Source organism: Primulina eburnea, chromosome 3, assembly GCF_022965805.1.
Source record: "Primulina eburnea isolate SZY01 chromosome 3, ASM2296580v1, whole genome shotgun sequence".
NCBI lineage: Eukaryota > Viridiplantae > Streptophyta > Magnoliopsida > Lamiales > Gesneriaceae > Primulina > Primulina eburnea.
Genome location: NC_133103.1, coordinates 51,705,825 through 51,724,516, shown reverse-complemented (window position 1 = coordinate 51,724,516; position 18,692 = coordinate 51,705,825). Strand labels below are relative to the sequence as shown.

The window sequence follows — 18,692 nt, the reverse complement described above, 5'->3', positions numbered from 1 at the left end:
CTCACTATGTCCCTCCAAGATTACTTCTTTGCGGGTATGTCCTTTACTCTCCCAGTTCACATTTTTTTGTTTCATAATATTTCTACTGCTGAAACAATATGGTGAAATATGGTATAAACACAACATCTTATTTCTCCTTTTATTTTGCTCTGTAAATGTAATATTTCTTTGGCTTAAAGAATTTAGTGAAGAGTATAATTGACACAACTTCTTAGTCAAAGTGAGTGCGGTTGGTTTTTTTCCTTAATTACATGTTATAGATTTTCTAAAGTGGTAGCATCGGTATTTTTTTGAGACGGTCATCGACAAATGTTCAAGCGGCCTAATATACCTGAGTGACTGAAATTGTGGTGATATCTGATTTTTAATAAATATTTTCTCCAAAAGTGTGTTTTTTAATGCTTCGAGTTTCTCTTCTTTTTTTTAATGAATAACATCCATTAAAATAAGTTAAAAAATTGTTTTGTTCATATACACTATGCATCCCGAGGAGATGGCAAATATGGAACCAATAGAACCAACGATGCCATCACCAACTACACGGGGCATACCTACAAGCAAAGATGATCATATCCACATACATCATAGGAAAAAATAATTAATATAATCGAGAGTCTGTATCCATGTGAATTGGCAAATATCAAAGGATAAGGATCTTGATTTCCTAATGATATCCTTGGGACACGGCATTTCTTCTTCAAAAATAGCTCGATTGCGTGCATTCCAAATGTTGTAGACACGTGCTGCCACCGCAATACGTCCAAACTTAACAATTTCGCTGTTTGTGTATTTTTTGTGATAAATAGATTTAATTATGTTTTCCAATTTATATAATCATTCTAGGTCCACTCAAAAGGTGTTAATTTGGAGCTTGTGCGGAGACTTATTTCTAATCTACAAAGAAAGTTGACAGGTAAGTTGTTACCGAGAAAGATTGTTAGCTCATATTTTCCCCGTGAGATTTCTCCTTCAAAAATATCACTAGTGGTAATGTGCCATGTGTTTTTCCTTCATCTATATGCTAGCACATTAAGCAAATCTTGCTGCTGGGTGATACTTTTGACCAGCTGTACTCGTTTTTTTTTTTAAATAAATTCATTACAGAAACTTTGTAACAAACTTCTGGTGGAAATTTAGGAGTTTCCTGGGTCCATATAAATTTCATAGAACATAAACTGATAAAGAGAGGAAACCTTAGCGATAGCAATGGATATGGAAGTGACATGGATCCCCGATTATCTAGGTCTGTATTTATGCCTGCTGGGAAGGCAATGCCTTTTCTGTGTACATCTCATGATGACACTGGTGAGTAGTAACAACTAGCAATAGAGTAAATGTGACCACCAATTCGACTAATAAAAAGTAGTCTCAACAATTTTATGTATGAACTGAAATTCGAATGACCTCGAAGAAATTAATGAAGGCATGCATACACTTAGACAGACAACACAGATATTCTCTTACTTACATCCTGATTTTATTTCCTAATTTTTCAGCTGAATCAATTTCTATGGAGGATTCAAATGTGGACAACTTTGGATAAAACATTTGAAGCGTGTATCTGTCCACTTGTATATGCAGTTATAGGTTATTGCAACGATCTCATGTTAAGGGTTTTATACTAGTATTTGAGATAGTTGCTCAATTCCTGCATTACTATTTTTTTCCATTGGAATTTTCCGTAAATCAATCATGCGGCTGATCTATATTACTGGTTGCTTCAGTTTATGTCAAGACATTGTGCTGGTTAAATCAGAAGTTGCAGAATTTCTGTTTCCATATGTCATTGTCAATGTTGCTGGGAGAATGGATTTAGATGTGGACCTTTCAATATATATATATATATATATATATATATATATATATATATATATATATATATATATATATATATATATATATATATATATATATAATCAAACATTCTGTTTTTTTATTTTTGCATATCTATGAAATTACAGTAGAAATTATTGTTGGAGGTCGAGGATATTGAATACTATGGATATTGATCGTTCAACAATCTAATTAAAGAGAGAGAATTTTTAAAAAAAACCTGAAAGGCTAGTGAAATTGTTTGGATTCAAAAAAATTGGAAAAACAATCACATTTCCAAACATGAACCTGATATACATTATACAAATTTCATCACAGGCAATAATTTTGATTTGTGGATGAAATTATCTGATGCATGGCTTTATGCAAAAATCGAGAAAATTTAAATTATTTATTCACGGAGAAGCGTTACGCCTAGCTGAAGCCTCCGCAGTATTCGCCAAGGACTGAAGATTGCATTTCACAATGGTGTCAACAAAAAAACAGGTTTCTTCTTTACTGACGACGCTGAAGCTGATGACGTGCCGCTCGTCGTCCAAGATCTCTAAACGCTCGGTGCTGCTCACGGCGGGGAGCCCGGATATGACGTGGATCTCTCGGAGGGTGCCGACGTCGCCGTCCCCGACGATGACGTGGCAGCTCTTGATGAAGTGCTTGTAGGCTTGTGGCAGCACAATGTTTGGACATTGTGCTGGTTAAATCAGAAGTTGCAGAATTTCTGTTTCCATATGTCATTGTCAATGTTGCTGGGAGAATGGATTTAGATGTGGATCTTGCAAACTAATCTCTTTGAAGGTTACTTACTCTGTTTTATGCACACCGGTCTTTACATCATGGTATCATTTGTTCTCAACAACTTAATACAAACAGTGTTTGAGAAAAATACATTCACTAGATTTCTTTTCTGCTTGCTTTATTGTGGGAAGGTGTCCACAAAAGACATGATTGTTCCTTATAGCACAAGGGTCTCCTTGAAATTTGAATTGAGATTGCTTGCTTATTCTTGTAATTGGAAATTATATCGGCATATCATGACAAATTTTTGTTCAATAATTTGCATAAGAAGATAAATTTGTTCAGTTTCATAATTTTATTAAGATCTATTAGAGGAATAATTGCAGATAACCAAAAAACAAATCTTGATCTTTGTTGATTTGTAATTTATTATCTCATTTTATACAGGTGCATGAAAATATATTTATCGAGTCCAATGCCTCGATCAAATCAATTCAGATATTCTTGCATGCTCTAAATGAGCTTCGACTGTGTCATGTAACGGAAAGAAAATCTTCTGTTGTTCCTCAAAAGCGTGAAAGCTCGAAGGTAGAGGTGCTAGACAACCTGCAATTTGTGCTTTGAGTATTGATTTATGATTGGATTAATGTGATAAAAATATAAGCATTACATTTTAAAGATATTCTGAAACATCAAGAAAAATAAAGATTTGTCAGCTTGCTAAATGAGGGCATATGGGTTCAGGACCCTATTCAAATTTGAATTTAAAAATAAATTGCCACCTTCTGATCAAATACTTGAGACCCCAACTTTGGGACTGCCCTTGGGCTATGTTTGATAGTCATGATAAGGGAATGATTATTAAATAATCATCTCTTATCTCATGTTTGGTTCATTTTTAATTTAGCATGGAGGCCCTTGTTATGATTGAAAGCCCTCACTATTTAAGTTATTTGTGTGATTAAATATCCCTCCTAAAAGGTGTGATACTGTATAATTCTTGAATAGTGATAGTGATATTGATGATATTTAATATTTATTTAATTGCAGTTATTTTTATTCAGTAATTGAATAACTTTTTAATACGTATGGTGGACTGTTTTCATTCGCATGCATGTGTGTGAGCATTTTCAAAATTAGCTTGAAATATTTTTTTCCTAGCGGTATTTTAGTAGCACGAGTCGTTTCGACCGTCGTATTTTTAAACGATGGTGGCAAGTCGGGGATGTTCATTTGATGCTTTTCATTCAACCTTATCCATATTTATGAAGGCATGTTATGTTGATTATCACAGATATTTATAAAATTAGACTATTCTGCAAATCGTTGTTTATATTACACTGAAATTCAAAATGTCATGAAACAAACTCCGAGTCAAAAGTTAGTCATTGTAACCATGAAGCCAATCATGTTGCTGACATCTTGCCACCATTGAGCAAGGAACTAATTTTGAGTTGGTCATATATATGATATTTTATAGGTTTGATACAAATTGAAAAAATGGACTAAAAATGTGATTTTTTTTATTAATGCGTTTTTTTGTAAAACAAGACATGTGTAAAAGAGAATATAATTAAAAGATCAAACAATCAAATAATATAGAACACATTCAAAACTTGTTTAATATAAGGAAATAAAGTTTACAATTTTGTTTAAATAATCACTTAAATATTACATGTACTGTAGTTTTGGCCGCACAAATATTGATAAAATTTTCATACTCTACATGTTCAAATATTTTTTCTCAATCGATAACATAGCAAATCCGTTCAATCTTTCACGTGACATAGATGATTGGAGACATTCTTATATTATCTTCAATTTGAATAAACTTTTTTCTTTGGATGGAATTGTAACGGGTATTCATAATAAAATTCCACAAGTAACATATATAACATAATGTACATCAATTTATTTTAGATAATTAAGCACTTACTCGGATAACAACCATCCATTTTCTACCATTTTTTAAAACCCAACTTTTACGAAATTTACTTTGGCTTTCCCATTCTCAAGACAATTAAACAACGAGCCAAGCTATCCTCCATTGCATGTGATTTAGAGTTAAGGATAAAAATTAACATTATGTATCACTTGAGAAGATATTACATATATTTCCATGAGATGTATTAACCTGATTCATACTAATAAATGTGGAATACAATACTTGTATTATAAAAATTAATTTTTTTTAAATGAAATAGATCGAGTTGTAGATCAAGCTCACACAATTGACCTATAAGACTGTTTCACGTAAGTTTTATGAATTAATATATATTGTCAAAATAAACAACAAAAAGTTATTTTAAAAAAAAAAAGTAAAAAGCACATGATCCATCCTCGTACCCTAAAAACTCAAGGGCTTTTTTTAAAAAAAATAATATTAATTTAAAAACTATTTAGCAAAATATTGCAAAAGTGCGAGTCTTGTAAAAATAATGCAATCCATAGAAAATTTTACATGATTCTTAATATTTTTTTAAAAAAATAAAGAAACAGAGGCGTAGAATCCGTGCCAGATTGTCATGGATTCTGAATCCGTGACATGCAGTCATGGGTTCTAGGAATCCATGACTACCATCATTTAAATTGTGTGCAGTTCCTCTTACTTCTTTGTGCAATTCCTCCGACTTCTTTGCATTTCCTCGATTTCTTTGCGCAAAATACTTGAAGGCTGTTAAGAAATTCTTGTTTCCGGTTGTGTTCCGACTACGCAAAAATAATAACCTTGAAATATTTTCAAAAAGCACAAAATTATATTTATTATTTTTTTAATATCCACATTATTATATTTATATCATGATTAATATAAAAAATATACTATTTAACAAAATCATACTTATTCGTATAATGCTAGTGAACAAAATTATAAATACATTAATAGCATATAAATAATACAAATAAAATAATAAAAAATCGCTTAAATTACCTTCTCAAACGTGGTTATACGAAATTTATAATAAAATCAACGGATAATGTTAATATCTGAAATAAATGACAAACATTAATGGAAATTTACACAAAACAAAATATTACTTTTTAATATATAATTATAATATTATCAACGAAATTAAACATTACCTCCTCACACCTCTTCGAATGGAATGGATGACAAAATCAACAAATAATATTAATACAAGGCCGAAGGAGAAAAGAAGAATTTTACGCAAATGAATCGGAGGAAAGAAATATTTTGCGAGAATGAACCGGAGAAAAGAAGCATTTTGGGTAGATGAAAAGGAGAAAATGCGCGCAATTTAAAGAGGAAGAGTGACGGATTCCCTAGAATCCGTGACAGACTCTTTTTCTTCATTTTTTTAAAAAATTTAGAATCCACTATAAATTTCTACGGATTACAATATATTTACAAACATATCATTTTTACAATATTTTACTAATAGTTTTTTAATTAATATTATTTTTTTAAAAAAGCCTAAAACTCAAACTCAAGAGTAAACACGAGTTAAATAGCGAATCCGTGACATGCTCTTTTTCTTTAATTTTTCTTTTAAAAAGTATTTAGAATCCGCTATAAATTTCTACGGATTGAACTGTTTTTACAAACATATCATTTTTACAATATTTTATTAAATAGTTTTTCATTAATATTAATTTTTTAAAAAATCCTCAAAACTCAAACTCAAGACTAAACACAAGTCAAATAGAAAATCAATCGACTGTCATAACTGCAAGAATATATTATTAAAAATGAAAGAAAGAAGATCGAGTTTTTTAAATAAAAAAAGAGTAATAAAAATTTAAAAAAAAACTGAAGCCTACTCAAATTAAATGACACATGTTTTTTTATTCTTCTTGTTTTGTTAATTTAATAAATTTATATAATTGTCACTTTTAAAAATATGTAAAATATAAAAATAAAAATTTTGCATTTTGAGATATTAAATTATAATTAATAAGTTTATCAAGTTATTTCAAATATAAAATATTGTACAAAATTATTTTAGTAAAATAAATTAAAAACGGGGCAAAATAAATTATTACCTAAAATTTATATTTTAAATATATCCCAAATGTTACCAAATGCAATGTTTAACGGCTGGAAAATAAAAAACGCGTTTTGTCGGTTTCCATATCTGAATTGGCCCCGCTCCCCTCCGCTCCCATTGTGGAGTTATCAAATACCCCGTAATAGGGGGTTCTTCTTCCCCGATCCATCTCCTGATTCTCCCGCCTTTTCTCTCTAAAGAAACCCTAGCGCTCTACTCCGAAGGAGTGATATTGGATACGCTAAAAATGTCCTTGAAACTCACTTCCAGAGATATTCAAGAGATCGTCTCCAAGCTATCATCCGACAAGGACAAAGCTCGAGAAGTAATCAAGAAGATATAGTTTCTTGGAGGGTAACGAGTTGAGTTTCTTGTATATGAAATCATCTTTTTACATAATTTTCATGATTTTGTTTAATAGGATCGAGCAATAAGTAGAATTCATACTTGTATACTTTCACACAGTTCGTTTGTTTTGCTGAAACATTTCCGATTCATATTTCTTATCTTAGGATGGCATTGAGTCCTATTGTTTAATAGGCATTGAACAATATGTAGAGCTCATTGCCATTCCTTTTGTATCTATTTAAAAATGAAGGATTATTAAGAACTCCAGATTGGTGAGGGGATCCACATGTTTCTGTATCAAAGAATTGTAGTCGTAGGTCATCAATGTAAGATTTATCATTGATGTAGTTTTTTCTGTTTCATTTGATTTCTTCTGTTTTTCAGGCAAAAAAAATCTTCTTCTACATGTGGCTAAATCACTTTTCAATCATGTGTGGGATGTCCTCAAAGATGGAAACGAGTATGGTGTTATCCTTCGCTATCTTTTGGAAGTTACATATTATCGGTTTCACATGCGGAAACGAGTTTACTCCAGTGAGTGTACCTCCAGTAACTTGGCTAATACACTATCTATATGACTGTGAATTCATCCGCATATCGGTTTTCAATATGGACAGAACTTTGTTTTCAGAGATGTGGTGATCGGGTCAAAAATTGGATCACCTTTAATGAACCCTATACATATGTAACCGGTGGCTATGTTAGAGGTGAGATGGCTCCTGGAAGGTGCTCTTCTTGGCAAAATCTGAATTGCACCGCCGGAGATTCGGGGGTGGAGCCGTACTTGGTGGCACACCACCAGCTTTTGTCTCATGCCGCAGCCGTAATGAAATACAAAGAGAAATACCAAGTAGTATTATCGTCACATGATCTTTAGAGTTATTGTCGAAATGTATACTGAATCATGTTCCCTATTGTTTTGAAAATTAATTAATTGATGAAATGCATGCAGGAGTCACAAAAAGGTAAAATTGGAATTACGCTGGTAGCTCAATGGGTAATTCCATTCTCCAAAGAGATTATCCAACGTGAGGCCGCCGCTAGAGCATTAGACTTTAGCTTGGGATGGTGATCATTTCTATTACAGTCAAAATTTATATTTCATATCTATTTAAAAATGAAGGAAACTTTTATTCATTTTCTTTGTATTATTTTGTGAAGTTTGACCGGTACATGATGATAGTTTTTGATGTTTGTCATTACCTTGTTTTATTAATTTATTTTCCCCCTGAAATGGGCCAGTCAGATGAACATAAAGGTAATTTACTTTCTTTTATTTGATTTTAAATTATTCAAGCAGGGAGTCTCATTCGCTACATGTGTTATGAACTTCGAATCTTTTGCGAGAATTATTGGAAATACTTATAATTGGCTTTTTCCGTAATTAAGTTTAGGGAATTTCATATCCGCCTCTTCAATTCTACAAGTGATTAATATTCTGAGATAATTTTTTCGTGGATAATATTTTGCTCATGTAGTGTATTAATGTTTTTTATCTTTTGGTTTATGAATACAGGAAGGGGTTAAGTTGTTGAATACATGGTTAGAAACCGATAGATCCATTGGATTCTGTAGATATTTGTCTGATAAAACTTCAGTGCTTAAGCCTAACGAAGTTCCACATTGTAAGCATATATTACCGTCTATGTTTAACCATCTGAAAGATTTCGTTTTATTTTTATTGTTTTGGATGAATTGATGGTGTGCAGTTGCTTACTACTTTTTTGTGCATCTGAGACTTGGCCTTTTCTTGTCAAAATTTTAATGCAACGTGCATCTTCCGAGATCTCATCCAGCAAGAAGAGATTACCGAAGTCAATTTTTGCGAAGACTCTTCGGATTATTGTGCAACGAGCCCAGGATGATGGGTGTTCAGGTTAGTGTTTGAAGTTTTTGTCTCATATGGAACATGAAAGCAATCTGATAATGTTGTGTTTGTTCGCAGAATTTCGTGTGGTGAATATCTTAGATACCTTTTTAATTTGAATGAATTTTGATGTATGCAACTATCTGTGACTTTATCTTAGAGAGTCTTCCAAGAGTGATGTTGCTTGTCGGCCGGCTTTAACTTGCCGTAAAGGTCTGTTCTCATTTCATCTTGTCAATCATGTGTAAAAACATTATCCTCCTCACTTCGAAAGGTCTTGTGTTGAATTACCACCAACATTTCATCACTTAAATTTAGTGAAAAAGAAGACAATCTAGATGGCGCTGAAGTGAAGGAGTCCTTTGCTTTTGTATCTAGTTATTAGTATCTTTTTGAAATGTTGCACTAAAGGGGTTGACGCAGCCTTCAAATTTCTCCTTATCTTTCAGTAGGATTCTCTTATTTGCTATGCAAAATTGCAAGTAAGTTTAACTAGAGGTGTGGATGACGCTTCTATTTTACTAGAACTTTTGGATGTGATGAGCAAGGAGCTTGATCAAATGAGTACTTCCAGCACCAATTCAGGTTAGAATTACAACGTGCTTAATTTTTGGTGGGTTTTTGACATGCTACTTCTCTGTTCTTGTTTGTATTTTATTTATTTATTTTTTATTATTATTATTTTTATTATGAGTGACTCAATTAGGGATGAAAAATGTGGGATTATGACAAGCTCACAGTTCAAGGTGGGGAGCTTGCTGCCCTTTTTTTTTGCCGGGTACTTATTGCAGCAACTTAATTGTCGTGCCTTTTAAAGTTGATAGTCCATTACATATTTGTGGTTGTGTGCTTACCAGCCACGATATGGCTCTTTTGTATTTCATTGGTTATGGGCTCGGTTTTATCTTCTGGTGGTTATTTTCAACCTTATTTTATGTTCCATTGTTGCTAAAATTGTAGCAGCTTACTCCGTTAAATTTTGAATAATAGGAAGATGGGAAAAACAACAGAAAAAAGTGAAAAGTCTGGTCATAAGTGTTGTCGCCATAAACGACGTGCCACAACTTAATTTTTTTTCTTCTTGATTTTATATAATTGTCACCACTTCATGCTCGTAAGAGGATATCTTGGGATATTAATGGTGGAGTAAACAACTTCAATCAAATTACAAATTGATTTCAATATTGACGATACCAAGTGAGATTCTATCAAATGAGAAATTGAGTTCTGACCCCTTTTTGATTCAACAATTAACATGAATTTAAGCTTTTAAATGAACTAAAAGGACTTAATAGAATTTTGGACTTCAATATGTAGAATCCACTTATATCATATTGAGCAGAAATAAATACGGTATAAAACTGTTGAAGGCTTTTCAGCTGTGATATGATGCAAAATTTTTAAAACATAATGAGAGGGAAGGACAACTGAGAAAACATAAGTAAATAAACTAAGAGAACATAAGTAAATATTAATCAAAATTTGATTTCTAATTCTTTTACTTTTTGAAATAGTTTGAGATCTTTTTAGTTGCTTCCATGTATTTGGTATGACTTGAAGTATTCCTCTTTATTTCAATCTTGAGAAAAACAGTTTTCCATATTTATGGTCAAAGGTTACAAGGCAATGTTCACTTTCCAGGTGTGCGCTAATACGTATAAAAGCCCAGTTACTGAAAAACGAGCCCGGAGGGAGCCATGTGGTTGTCCTGATAAAAGATAGAGTCGTGGAGGGCAAATAGCCATGGTAGGTTTCAACAGAACTTGTTCTTTTGCGTGGATAAAAAAGTATAAACATCAAATATCTCAATACTTAACAGTATCCTTTGGCCTTGTGGATGGTGTGATACATGTTTTTTCCTTGTTCATGGATCACACATTCAATGGCAAATCCAACACAATAATTTCCAAATTTGTTTTTCTATTGTTCACATTTGCATTCATGTTGCTACTTATTATCCACCATCTTGAGTTAAAACGAGCTAATATTCGTGGCAGGCATGCTGCACTTGTTTGTCTCATCTGCATACTCGCATCCGTAAAGATCACTTATTGTTTTGGTTTGACAGCATATCTGCAAATTTTGGAAGGTTAAATTCATTGATGTTATTGTGAAATCTTGACTGTTACCTGTAGCTTTATTGACTGGTTTATATTTCATCCTCCAGTGACAAAACATTTGTGCTCCTGTAGTCTATTTGTCTCCTTCCTGTGTGCTGGAGAGTGGAGATGCATTCACATTTTCTTGATATTTTAATTTGGTTAATATCTATACCTCTTCGTTGAGGGAGAGGAGAGCTGTCTGTTTTGCTTTTTGCCTTCATTTCGAACTTATTCTTTTGGTACCAGTAGGGAATTATTTTTTTTCTTGTTAGGGTCTTGCAGGGGCACAATTCTCTTATCTTTGTTCACTTTTCTTTATCATGACCAATAGCAATCATATATTGTGGATGGACTGGATAGTTGCTCATCAATAATTGCGAACATCTTACCTTCCTACTTCTCTCCCTTTCCATTCCCTATCTCTTACTCTTATTAATAATTTTTTTCTGGCTCTTTCTATCAACGTCTTTTTTGAAGAAAAATGGCTCTGATTAAATTGTTTGTGTTTGGTTGGCGTGTGGGGCTTACTAAGGATAATGAAAATAAACTCCATGAACATTCTGGACCATTATATGAGGTATCGCGTTTGTAGGATGTCTAATGCCGGGACCTGCTTGATATTCTTTTTTCTTTTAATCCTTGTGCATATTTTGGTTTTATTTTTGTAAAAATTCTGCAGGTTGGCAAAGATTGGCATGTGATATGGAACTGCCTTATGCGGAGTTTGCCAACATTTTGCAATCTCACCTCAATTGTAAGCATCCATTTGTGTAAAATTCCCATCAAGGCATGGTGTAGATAGATCTTTGAAATGCTTCCTTTCCTGTTATGGTGAATTGTTATGTATAATTCATCTACTTTGCATTTCATATTGTAGGAAAAAGTAGGTACAGTTAGATTCCCTCTCACGAAATCTCAATCTCATTTTGATAAATGCGTGTTTAAAATGAATGTGTTTTTAATATGGCATTGATTATGCACTTAAGTTAGGAGAGAAAAAAACTACCTCACTTTGGTTATGGGTGACTCCTAAATTGAAGGTTAAGGATAGCTTAACGCTGTCTTAACACCAGTTTCTTCCTGTTTCCATTATTGTATAATGTTCTTCTATTTGTAATTATGATTGGATGTTCAAGTATTTATACAATTCTGAAAGCAACTTTTCAAGCTCTAAATTCAGTATTACAGGGTTAATTGTGCTCTCGTCTTTGCAGGTGGATGCTGCTGCTTTGTAGCATAATGTTGAGCGTAAGATTATAGATAACTGTTTGCTTCTCTTATTTTGATTTGATTGTTTCCTTGCTAGTAAAATGCTTGCTTCTCCATGATTTCAGTATAATAACTTCTTTGCTTGGCATTTACCTAGTATACAAAAGATTCATGTCTTGTTCTCTCGAGATATGGGATCTTCGGCTATTTAAACACACACTTTCAACGTGAGTGATTCACCTTTGCAAACTTTTTGTCGTTCATGTTGCTTTAGAGTATAAATCTTTCGTTGTATGACATTGTCGATCTCATCTTTACCCTAAAATCCACTGAATACTTGTCTGATATTCTTTTTTTGTTCTGGAGAGATGTATGTTATATATATTTTTGTTCTTTTACTCTCTTGAATATGACCCGTGGTACTATGGGATGGTTCGTTCAGCTTTTTTGGAAACCTCTAGCTACTTGTAATTTCTAGTTCAATTAATTTCTCTTGAGATGGTAAAGTGTTCGCTATTTGGGTCCAATGAAGATATATGACCTAGGTTGCCACTAAAATAAGTCATGCAAAAAGATGCTTTAGGGTCACCATCCATATTTCGGCAAAAATCCTCCGATGCCCAAGAGAAAATATGAAACGGGAGAAATGCATAGTACTTGGTGTAAAATTGGCATACATTAGCATACCTTTTAAAGTTTGTGTACACTACCCACTATTTGTAACACTACCCACTATTTGTATCTATAGATGTATATTTGGTTGAGAAATAATAACCACAAGGATTTGAAGTTCATCTCTATCTGGAAATATCGGGACAATCATTCGACGTGAAAAAGAGAACATGTTCAATCTAGAATTCTGATGTCGATATTTCTCGCCATTGGGACGAAACTACAAATTAAAAGGATGTAGGAGTGGAGTCTAATGAGAAACAACCCTAAAGGTCTGTTTATTAGATGCGTCGGCCACTCCAGTTTATAAAAAATGAATTATTCTAACATTGCATTTATCAGGTTAAGCCAAAGGCATATTTCATAATTCTTGACAGCATTTAATTCACCTTAATATATGTCTTAAATGTGACCATTGGTTATTTTATATCAGCACTAACCAAATATTAATCATATGACGTCTCTTAAGCGGAGTAAGAGAGGACAACTTGGCAGACTAGTGTATTAAGTGCACACACCTTTCAAAATAAATTGCAACTCCTAATATCTTGTGTGACATGGAATTATAGAAGCCTTACTATCGGCCTTCCTATATGCTACTTTTTAAAATTTTCATTTTATTTTGCCTTTAATATTGCTAAGTAATTATTTTACGGAATAATCACCTTATATATCCATTTGATCTCCTCCATGATGGTCTAATAATTCTGAACACCTTAAATAGTTAGTTGATTTCCATTATATATTCGATGGAATTTGTATGATCATATTTTCTCATATTTTTTACTATTGCCTTTTTTATTTTTTTCTTCATTGATATCTTGGGTAGAATTAGTTGGTGACAATTGTTGCTTACCTTAATCTAATCGAATTATTAGAATTGTTGGTTCAGTGGTGCTGTTTCAAAGAGTTGAGTCTTTAATGTTTAAAACATCAGTTATTTTTTTATGTATTATCAAGCACTCAAATTCTATAATTAGTGAAGTGCAGTTTAGAGTAAACATTAGGACGGAATTGTTGGTCTTATATGGATGTTGCTTTTTTTTTCTTTCTGGCAGCAATGTAGTATTTGTTTGTTGACATTTAAGTTACCATACATTCATAAGGATTTAAATTATGCAGTTACCATCAACTACATCCTTATGTACAATAGCAATTTTTATTTTGTAATTACGAAACTTGTAAGGTTTAGATTCCATTGTCACCATTAGAATACCATGGTATGTGGAGTTACTTTATAGTATGTTTGAGTAGTAAACAAATAACGATTTGATTTTCGTTGTAGCATAGGTTGTTACTTGTAGCTTAGGTTGTTTTGGTTGTTCCTATTTTTTGGGGATCTTGTTATTTCTTTTCCTTTTTGTTAGGTCTTTAGCTGTATCTTTTGTGTATTTATGTACACCTTTCGGTAGCAATAAAGTATGATTTTTTCTCCTCAAAACTTCATGGTATCAGAGCCATGAGTGATCAATCCGAGAAATCTCCAAAGGGATCGGTTCAATTTCCCTCAACCTCTCCCAATCCTCCTGAAAACAGTTCTGTAACTAATGTTCTCACTAGTCACAAATTGACTGATAAAAACTATCTCCAATGGTCTCAATCCATGATGATGTTCATCAGTGGACGAGGGCGAGATGATTACCTCACTGGTGTTGCGGTTCAGCCTAGCCACAGTGACCCGACTTTCAAAGCTTGGCGTACTGAAAACAATCTTGTCATGTCTTGGTTAATCAACTCAATGACCATAGACATTGGCGAGAACTTCCTGTTGTACACTACAGCGAAGGAAATCTGGGATGCAGCTCGTGATACTTTCTCCAGCAGCGAAAACGCTATTGAACTTTTTCACATTGAGAGTACTCTTCAAGATCTACGTCAAGGTGAGCAATCTGTCACATTGTACTTCACCACTCTTACCCGATATTGGCAACAACTAGATCTCTTCCAGCCATATCATTGGAAGTGTGCTGAAGACAGTGTCTTCTTCCGTCAAATTATTGAGACCAAGCGCATATTCAAATTCCTTATGGGTCTAAACAAGACTATTGATGATGTGCGAGGACGTATCCTCGGGACTAGACCTTTACCAGCCCTTCGTGAAGTATTCTCTGAAGTCCGTCGAGAAGAGAGCTGTAAACGTGTCATGCTTGGCCAATCAGACAGTCAACTAACCATCGAAGCCTCTGCCTTCATCTCTACTGGTGATACACCAGCTGACCTCACAGGTCTTGCTTCCCGCAACAATCATCCCAAAGGCCGACCTTGGTGTGATCATTGCAAGAGGCCAGGTCATACAAAAGAAACGTGTTGGAAAATTCATGGCAAGCCTCTTGATTGGAAGCCAAATAGGAACCAAGAGGCACGTGCAAACACAGTCTCACAACCTGTTCCTCATACACCCACTCCCTTCACCAAAGATCAAATGGATGCCCTACAGAAAATGTTCTCTCAGGTGGGAAATCAATCCACTGGTGCTAGCAACAGCCCTGGTGTTGGCCTTCATGTGTCTCAGTCATCCTCTACTCCATGGATTGTCGACTCCGGAGCTTCGGATCATATGACAGGTGACAGATCCCTATTTTCAACTTATTCCCCATGCACCAACTACCAAACAGTTCGTATAGCAGATGGCACACGCACCCGAGTACATGGAGAAGGCCAAATTCGTATCTCTGAATCCATTCTCCTTCAATCTGTGTTTTTTGTTCCCAACATTGACTGTAATCTTATTTCTGTGAGCAAACTCAATTGTGACCTTAAATGTGTGACCACATTCCATTCGAATTGTTGTGTGTTTCAGGATATGAGCTCGGGGAGGACGATTGGCAGTGCTAGACTTTGTTCCGGCATCTATCTCCTACAAATCACACCTAAACTGAGAACCTGTGACAATTCTCAGTGTTGGTCTATCAATAAATTAGAAAGCCATTTAGGGAGTCAGTCTAATAAAGATAGTGCAATCATGTTGTGGCACTATCGTCTTGGCCATCCAAATTTTTCATATCTAAAGATATTGTATCCTTCTCTGTTCATCAATAAAAATCCTAACTTATTTCATTGTGATATTTGTCAACTTTCCAAACACACCCGTGGCATATATTCTCCGGTACCATATAAACCAAGCTCACCCTTCTCCCTCATTCATGGTGACATTTGGGGTCCAAATCGGCTTCCAAATATCACTGGGGCTAGATGGTTTCTTTTGCTTGTTGATGACCATACTCGTTTAAGTTGGACCTTCCTCATGAAAGATAAGTCTGAAACGATAGAGATCTTCAAAAACTTTTATGCCATGATTCAAACACAATTTCAAACAAATATACAAGTGGTAAAAACTGATAATGCTAGGGAATTTTTTAACACATCTCTCAGCCCTTTCTTTCAATCCCGCGGTATCGTGCAACAGAGTTCATGTGTGGATACTCCACAACAGAACGGTGTCGCTGAAAGAAAGAATCGCCACATCCTTGACATGTCTCGTTCTCTCCTCTTTCAATCTAATGTACCTAAAAAATTTTGGGGTGAAGCTGTTTTTACCGCCACATATTTAATCAATCGCCTTCCCTCTCATGTTCTTAAGTTCAAGAGTCCTTTAGATGTATTTCTGACCCTATTCCCTAGCAGTCACTTGATCACAAAGATACCTTTCAACTTTTTGGCTATGTAGCACGGATACCTTAAATTTTTTTTTTTGAAGTATCGGATACGGATACGACACGGATACGGATACGACACGCGTATCCGCGTGTCGGATACCTCAAAATCCGTATCGTTGACTTTGTTTAGGGTTGACCATCCGGATACGTTTTGAACACGGCGAGGACACGCCATGGATACGGCGTGGATACGTTTGGGCAAAATTGCAAATATTTAAAAGTTTTAGGGGTTAATTAAAAAAAGGACTAAAAGGAAAATAATTTTAAAATAAATTAGAATGGGCTTTTAAATCCCTAAATACATTTGTCCATCTCTTTCATTCCATTTCTGCTCAAGCGTCTCTCAATTCAACCGATATAGATGTTTGATTTCTTTTTACTTGCTTAAGATGGATTTTGCATTTAATATTTTGTACTTAAGATATTATGATTAATGAAATATTACATCTATCTCTATAATTTTTATTTCTCAATACTAAATTTATATAAATATATATAATATTTATATATATTTTAATAATTGTCGTATCCTAGCCGTATCGTGTCTTATATTTTCAAATTTTGACGTGTCGCCGTATCCGTATCGTATTCGATACGATACTCGTACCCGTATCCATGCAACATAGCTTTTTGGTAGTACAGCCTTTGTTCATGTCCATTCCCAACATCGTGGTAAGCTTGATGCTCGCTCAATCCGTTGCATTTTCCTAGGATATTCTCCATCCAAGAAAGGGTACAGGTGCTTCTGTCCTACTACGCAAAATTATTTCACTCAATGGATGTTACATTCTTTGAGGATAAGCCCTATTTTTCCAATAATGTTATTCAGGGGGACAATCACACGACTTATGAGTCACACAATTGGGAATCTCTTCTTGAAAACACTGATCACATACCTCTTCCTAACTCTAGCTCAGGTTCTGTCCCTTATTCCAATTGTTACTGCCACTCCTGATCCTAATTCGTCCACCTCATCTCCATTTGTCTATCCCAAACATCCTCCGCTTCTCGATAAATCAATCAAAGTGTACACTCGGAGACTACGAGAAATGGGCCTGAACAAAATCAGCACCTCCAGTCGTCTGCCACAAGCTCTCCTGAACATACTAGCACTTCACCTCCTCCCGAACAAGTTACCGATCAGCTACCAAGTCAACCAGGAGATGATCATAGTCCAGAACTTCCCATTGCTCTGAGAAAAGGTACTCGGACCTGCACCAATCATCCTATCCAGAGATTCATGTCATACTCCAACCTATCTACCAAATACAGAGCTTGTGTGACAGCATTAGATGAGATTTCCATCCCTAGATCTGTTCACGAGGCAATGAAGATTCCAGAGTGGAAATCAGCTACTCTAACAGAGTATCAGGCCCTGCAAAAGAATGAAACTTGGATCTTAACTCAACTTCCTCCAGGGAAGCGAAACGTAGGGTGTAGGTGGCTTTGTACTCGGTGAAACAAAAGGCAGATGGAAGAATTGATCGCTTCAAAGCTCGTCTTGTGGCACAAGGGTACACTCAAACATATGGTATTGATTACCAAGGACTTTCGCACCAGTTGCTAAGCTCAACACTATCCGGGTCTTGCTATCTATTGCGACAAATCAAGAATGGCCTTTGTTCCAACTCGACGTGAAGAATGCATTCTTGAATGGTCAATTAATTGAAGAAGTTTATATGAATATTCCCCCGAGATTTGAATATGAGCAAACAACGGGAGAAAAGTGTTGTAGACTCAAGAAAGCTTTGTACGGTCTCAAGCAATCTCCTCGTGCATGGTTTGAGAGGTTCACCAAGGTATTGAAACTGGACAACTATTTTCAGTCACAGGCTGATTCATACCCTCTTCTATAAGTACTTTGATGATGGGCGTATCACCATCATTATTGTATATGTAGATGACATCATCCTCACCGGAAATAATAATGATGAGTCACGACGATTGAAAGGCCTTCTTGCAAGAGAATTTGAAATCAAAGATTTGGGGCTCCTAAGGTACTTTCTCGGCTTAGAACTGGGCCGGTCTACTAAGGGAATCTCTGTATCTCAACGCAAATATGTGATGGATTTGCTCCATGAAACAGGAATGAGTGGATGTAGGCCAGTTGATACTCCAATGGACCCAAACACACGCCTGATGCCTCGAACTGAAGAAAGCTGCAGCGGATAAAAGGTCAATTACCAGCGCCTCGTTGGGAAGTTAATCTATCTCACTCACACGCGTTCCTGACATTAGTTTCGCGGTGGAGCCGAGTAAGTCA

General features: G+C 34.8%; 1 protein-coding gene across 1 annotated transcript; it reads left to right on the top strand.

The window, feature by feature from the left end:
* Positions 1-6,773: 6,773 nt before the first annotated feature.
* LOC140827873 (cyanogenic beta-glucosidase-like) lies at positions 6,774-14,210 on the top strand. Its single transcript, XM_073190793.1, has 12 exons — positions 6,774-6,936; positions 7,308-7,457; positions 7,541-7,773; positions 8,440-8,548; positions 8,720-8,799; positions 8,955-9,003; positions 9,240-9,375; positions 9,497-9,568; positions 10,432-10,536; positions 10,788-10,879; positions 11,572-11,646; positions 12,107-14,210. Exons 2-7 carry the CDS (start codon positions 7,436-7,438, stop codon positions 9,284-9,286), a joined length of 540 nt encoding a protein of 179 aa, XP_073046894.1. The 5' UTR covers positions 6,774-6,936; positions 7,308-7,435; the 3' UTR covers positions 9,287-9,375; positions 9,497-9,568; positions 10,432-10,536; positions 10,788-10,879; positions 11,572-11,646; positions 12,107-14,210.
* Positions 14,211-18,692: the final 4,482 nt, after the last annotated feature.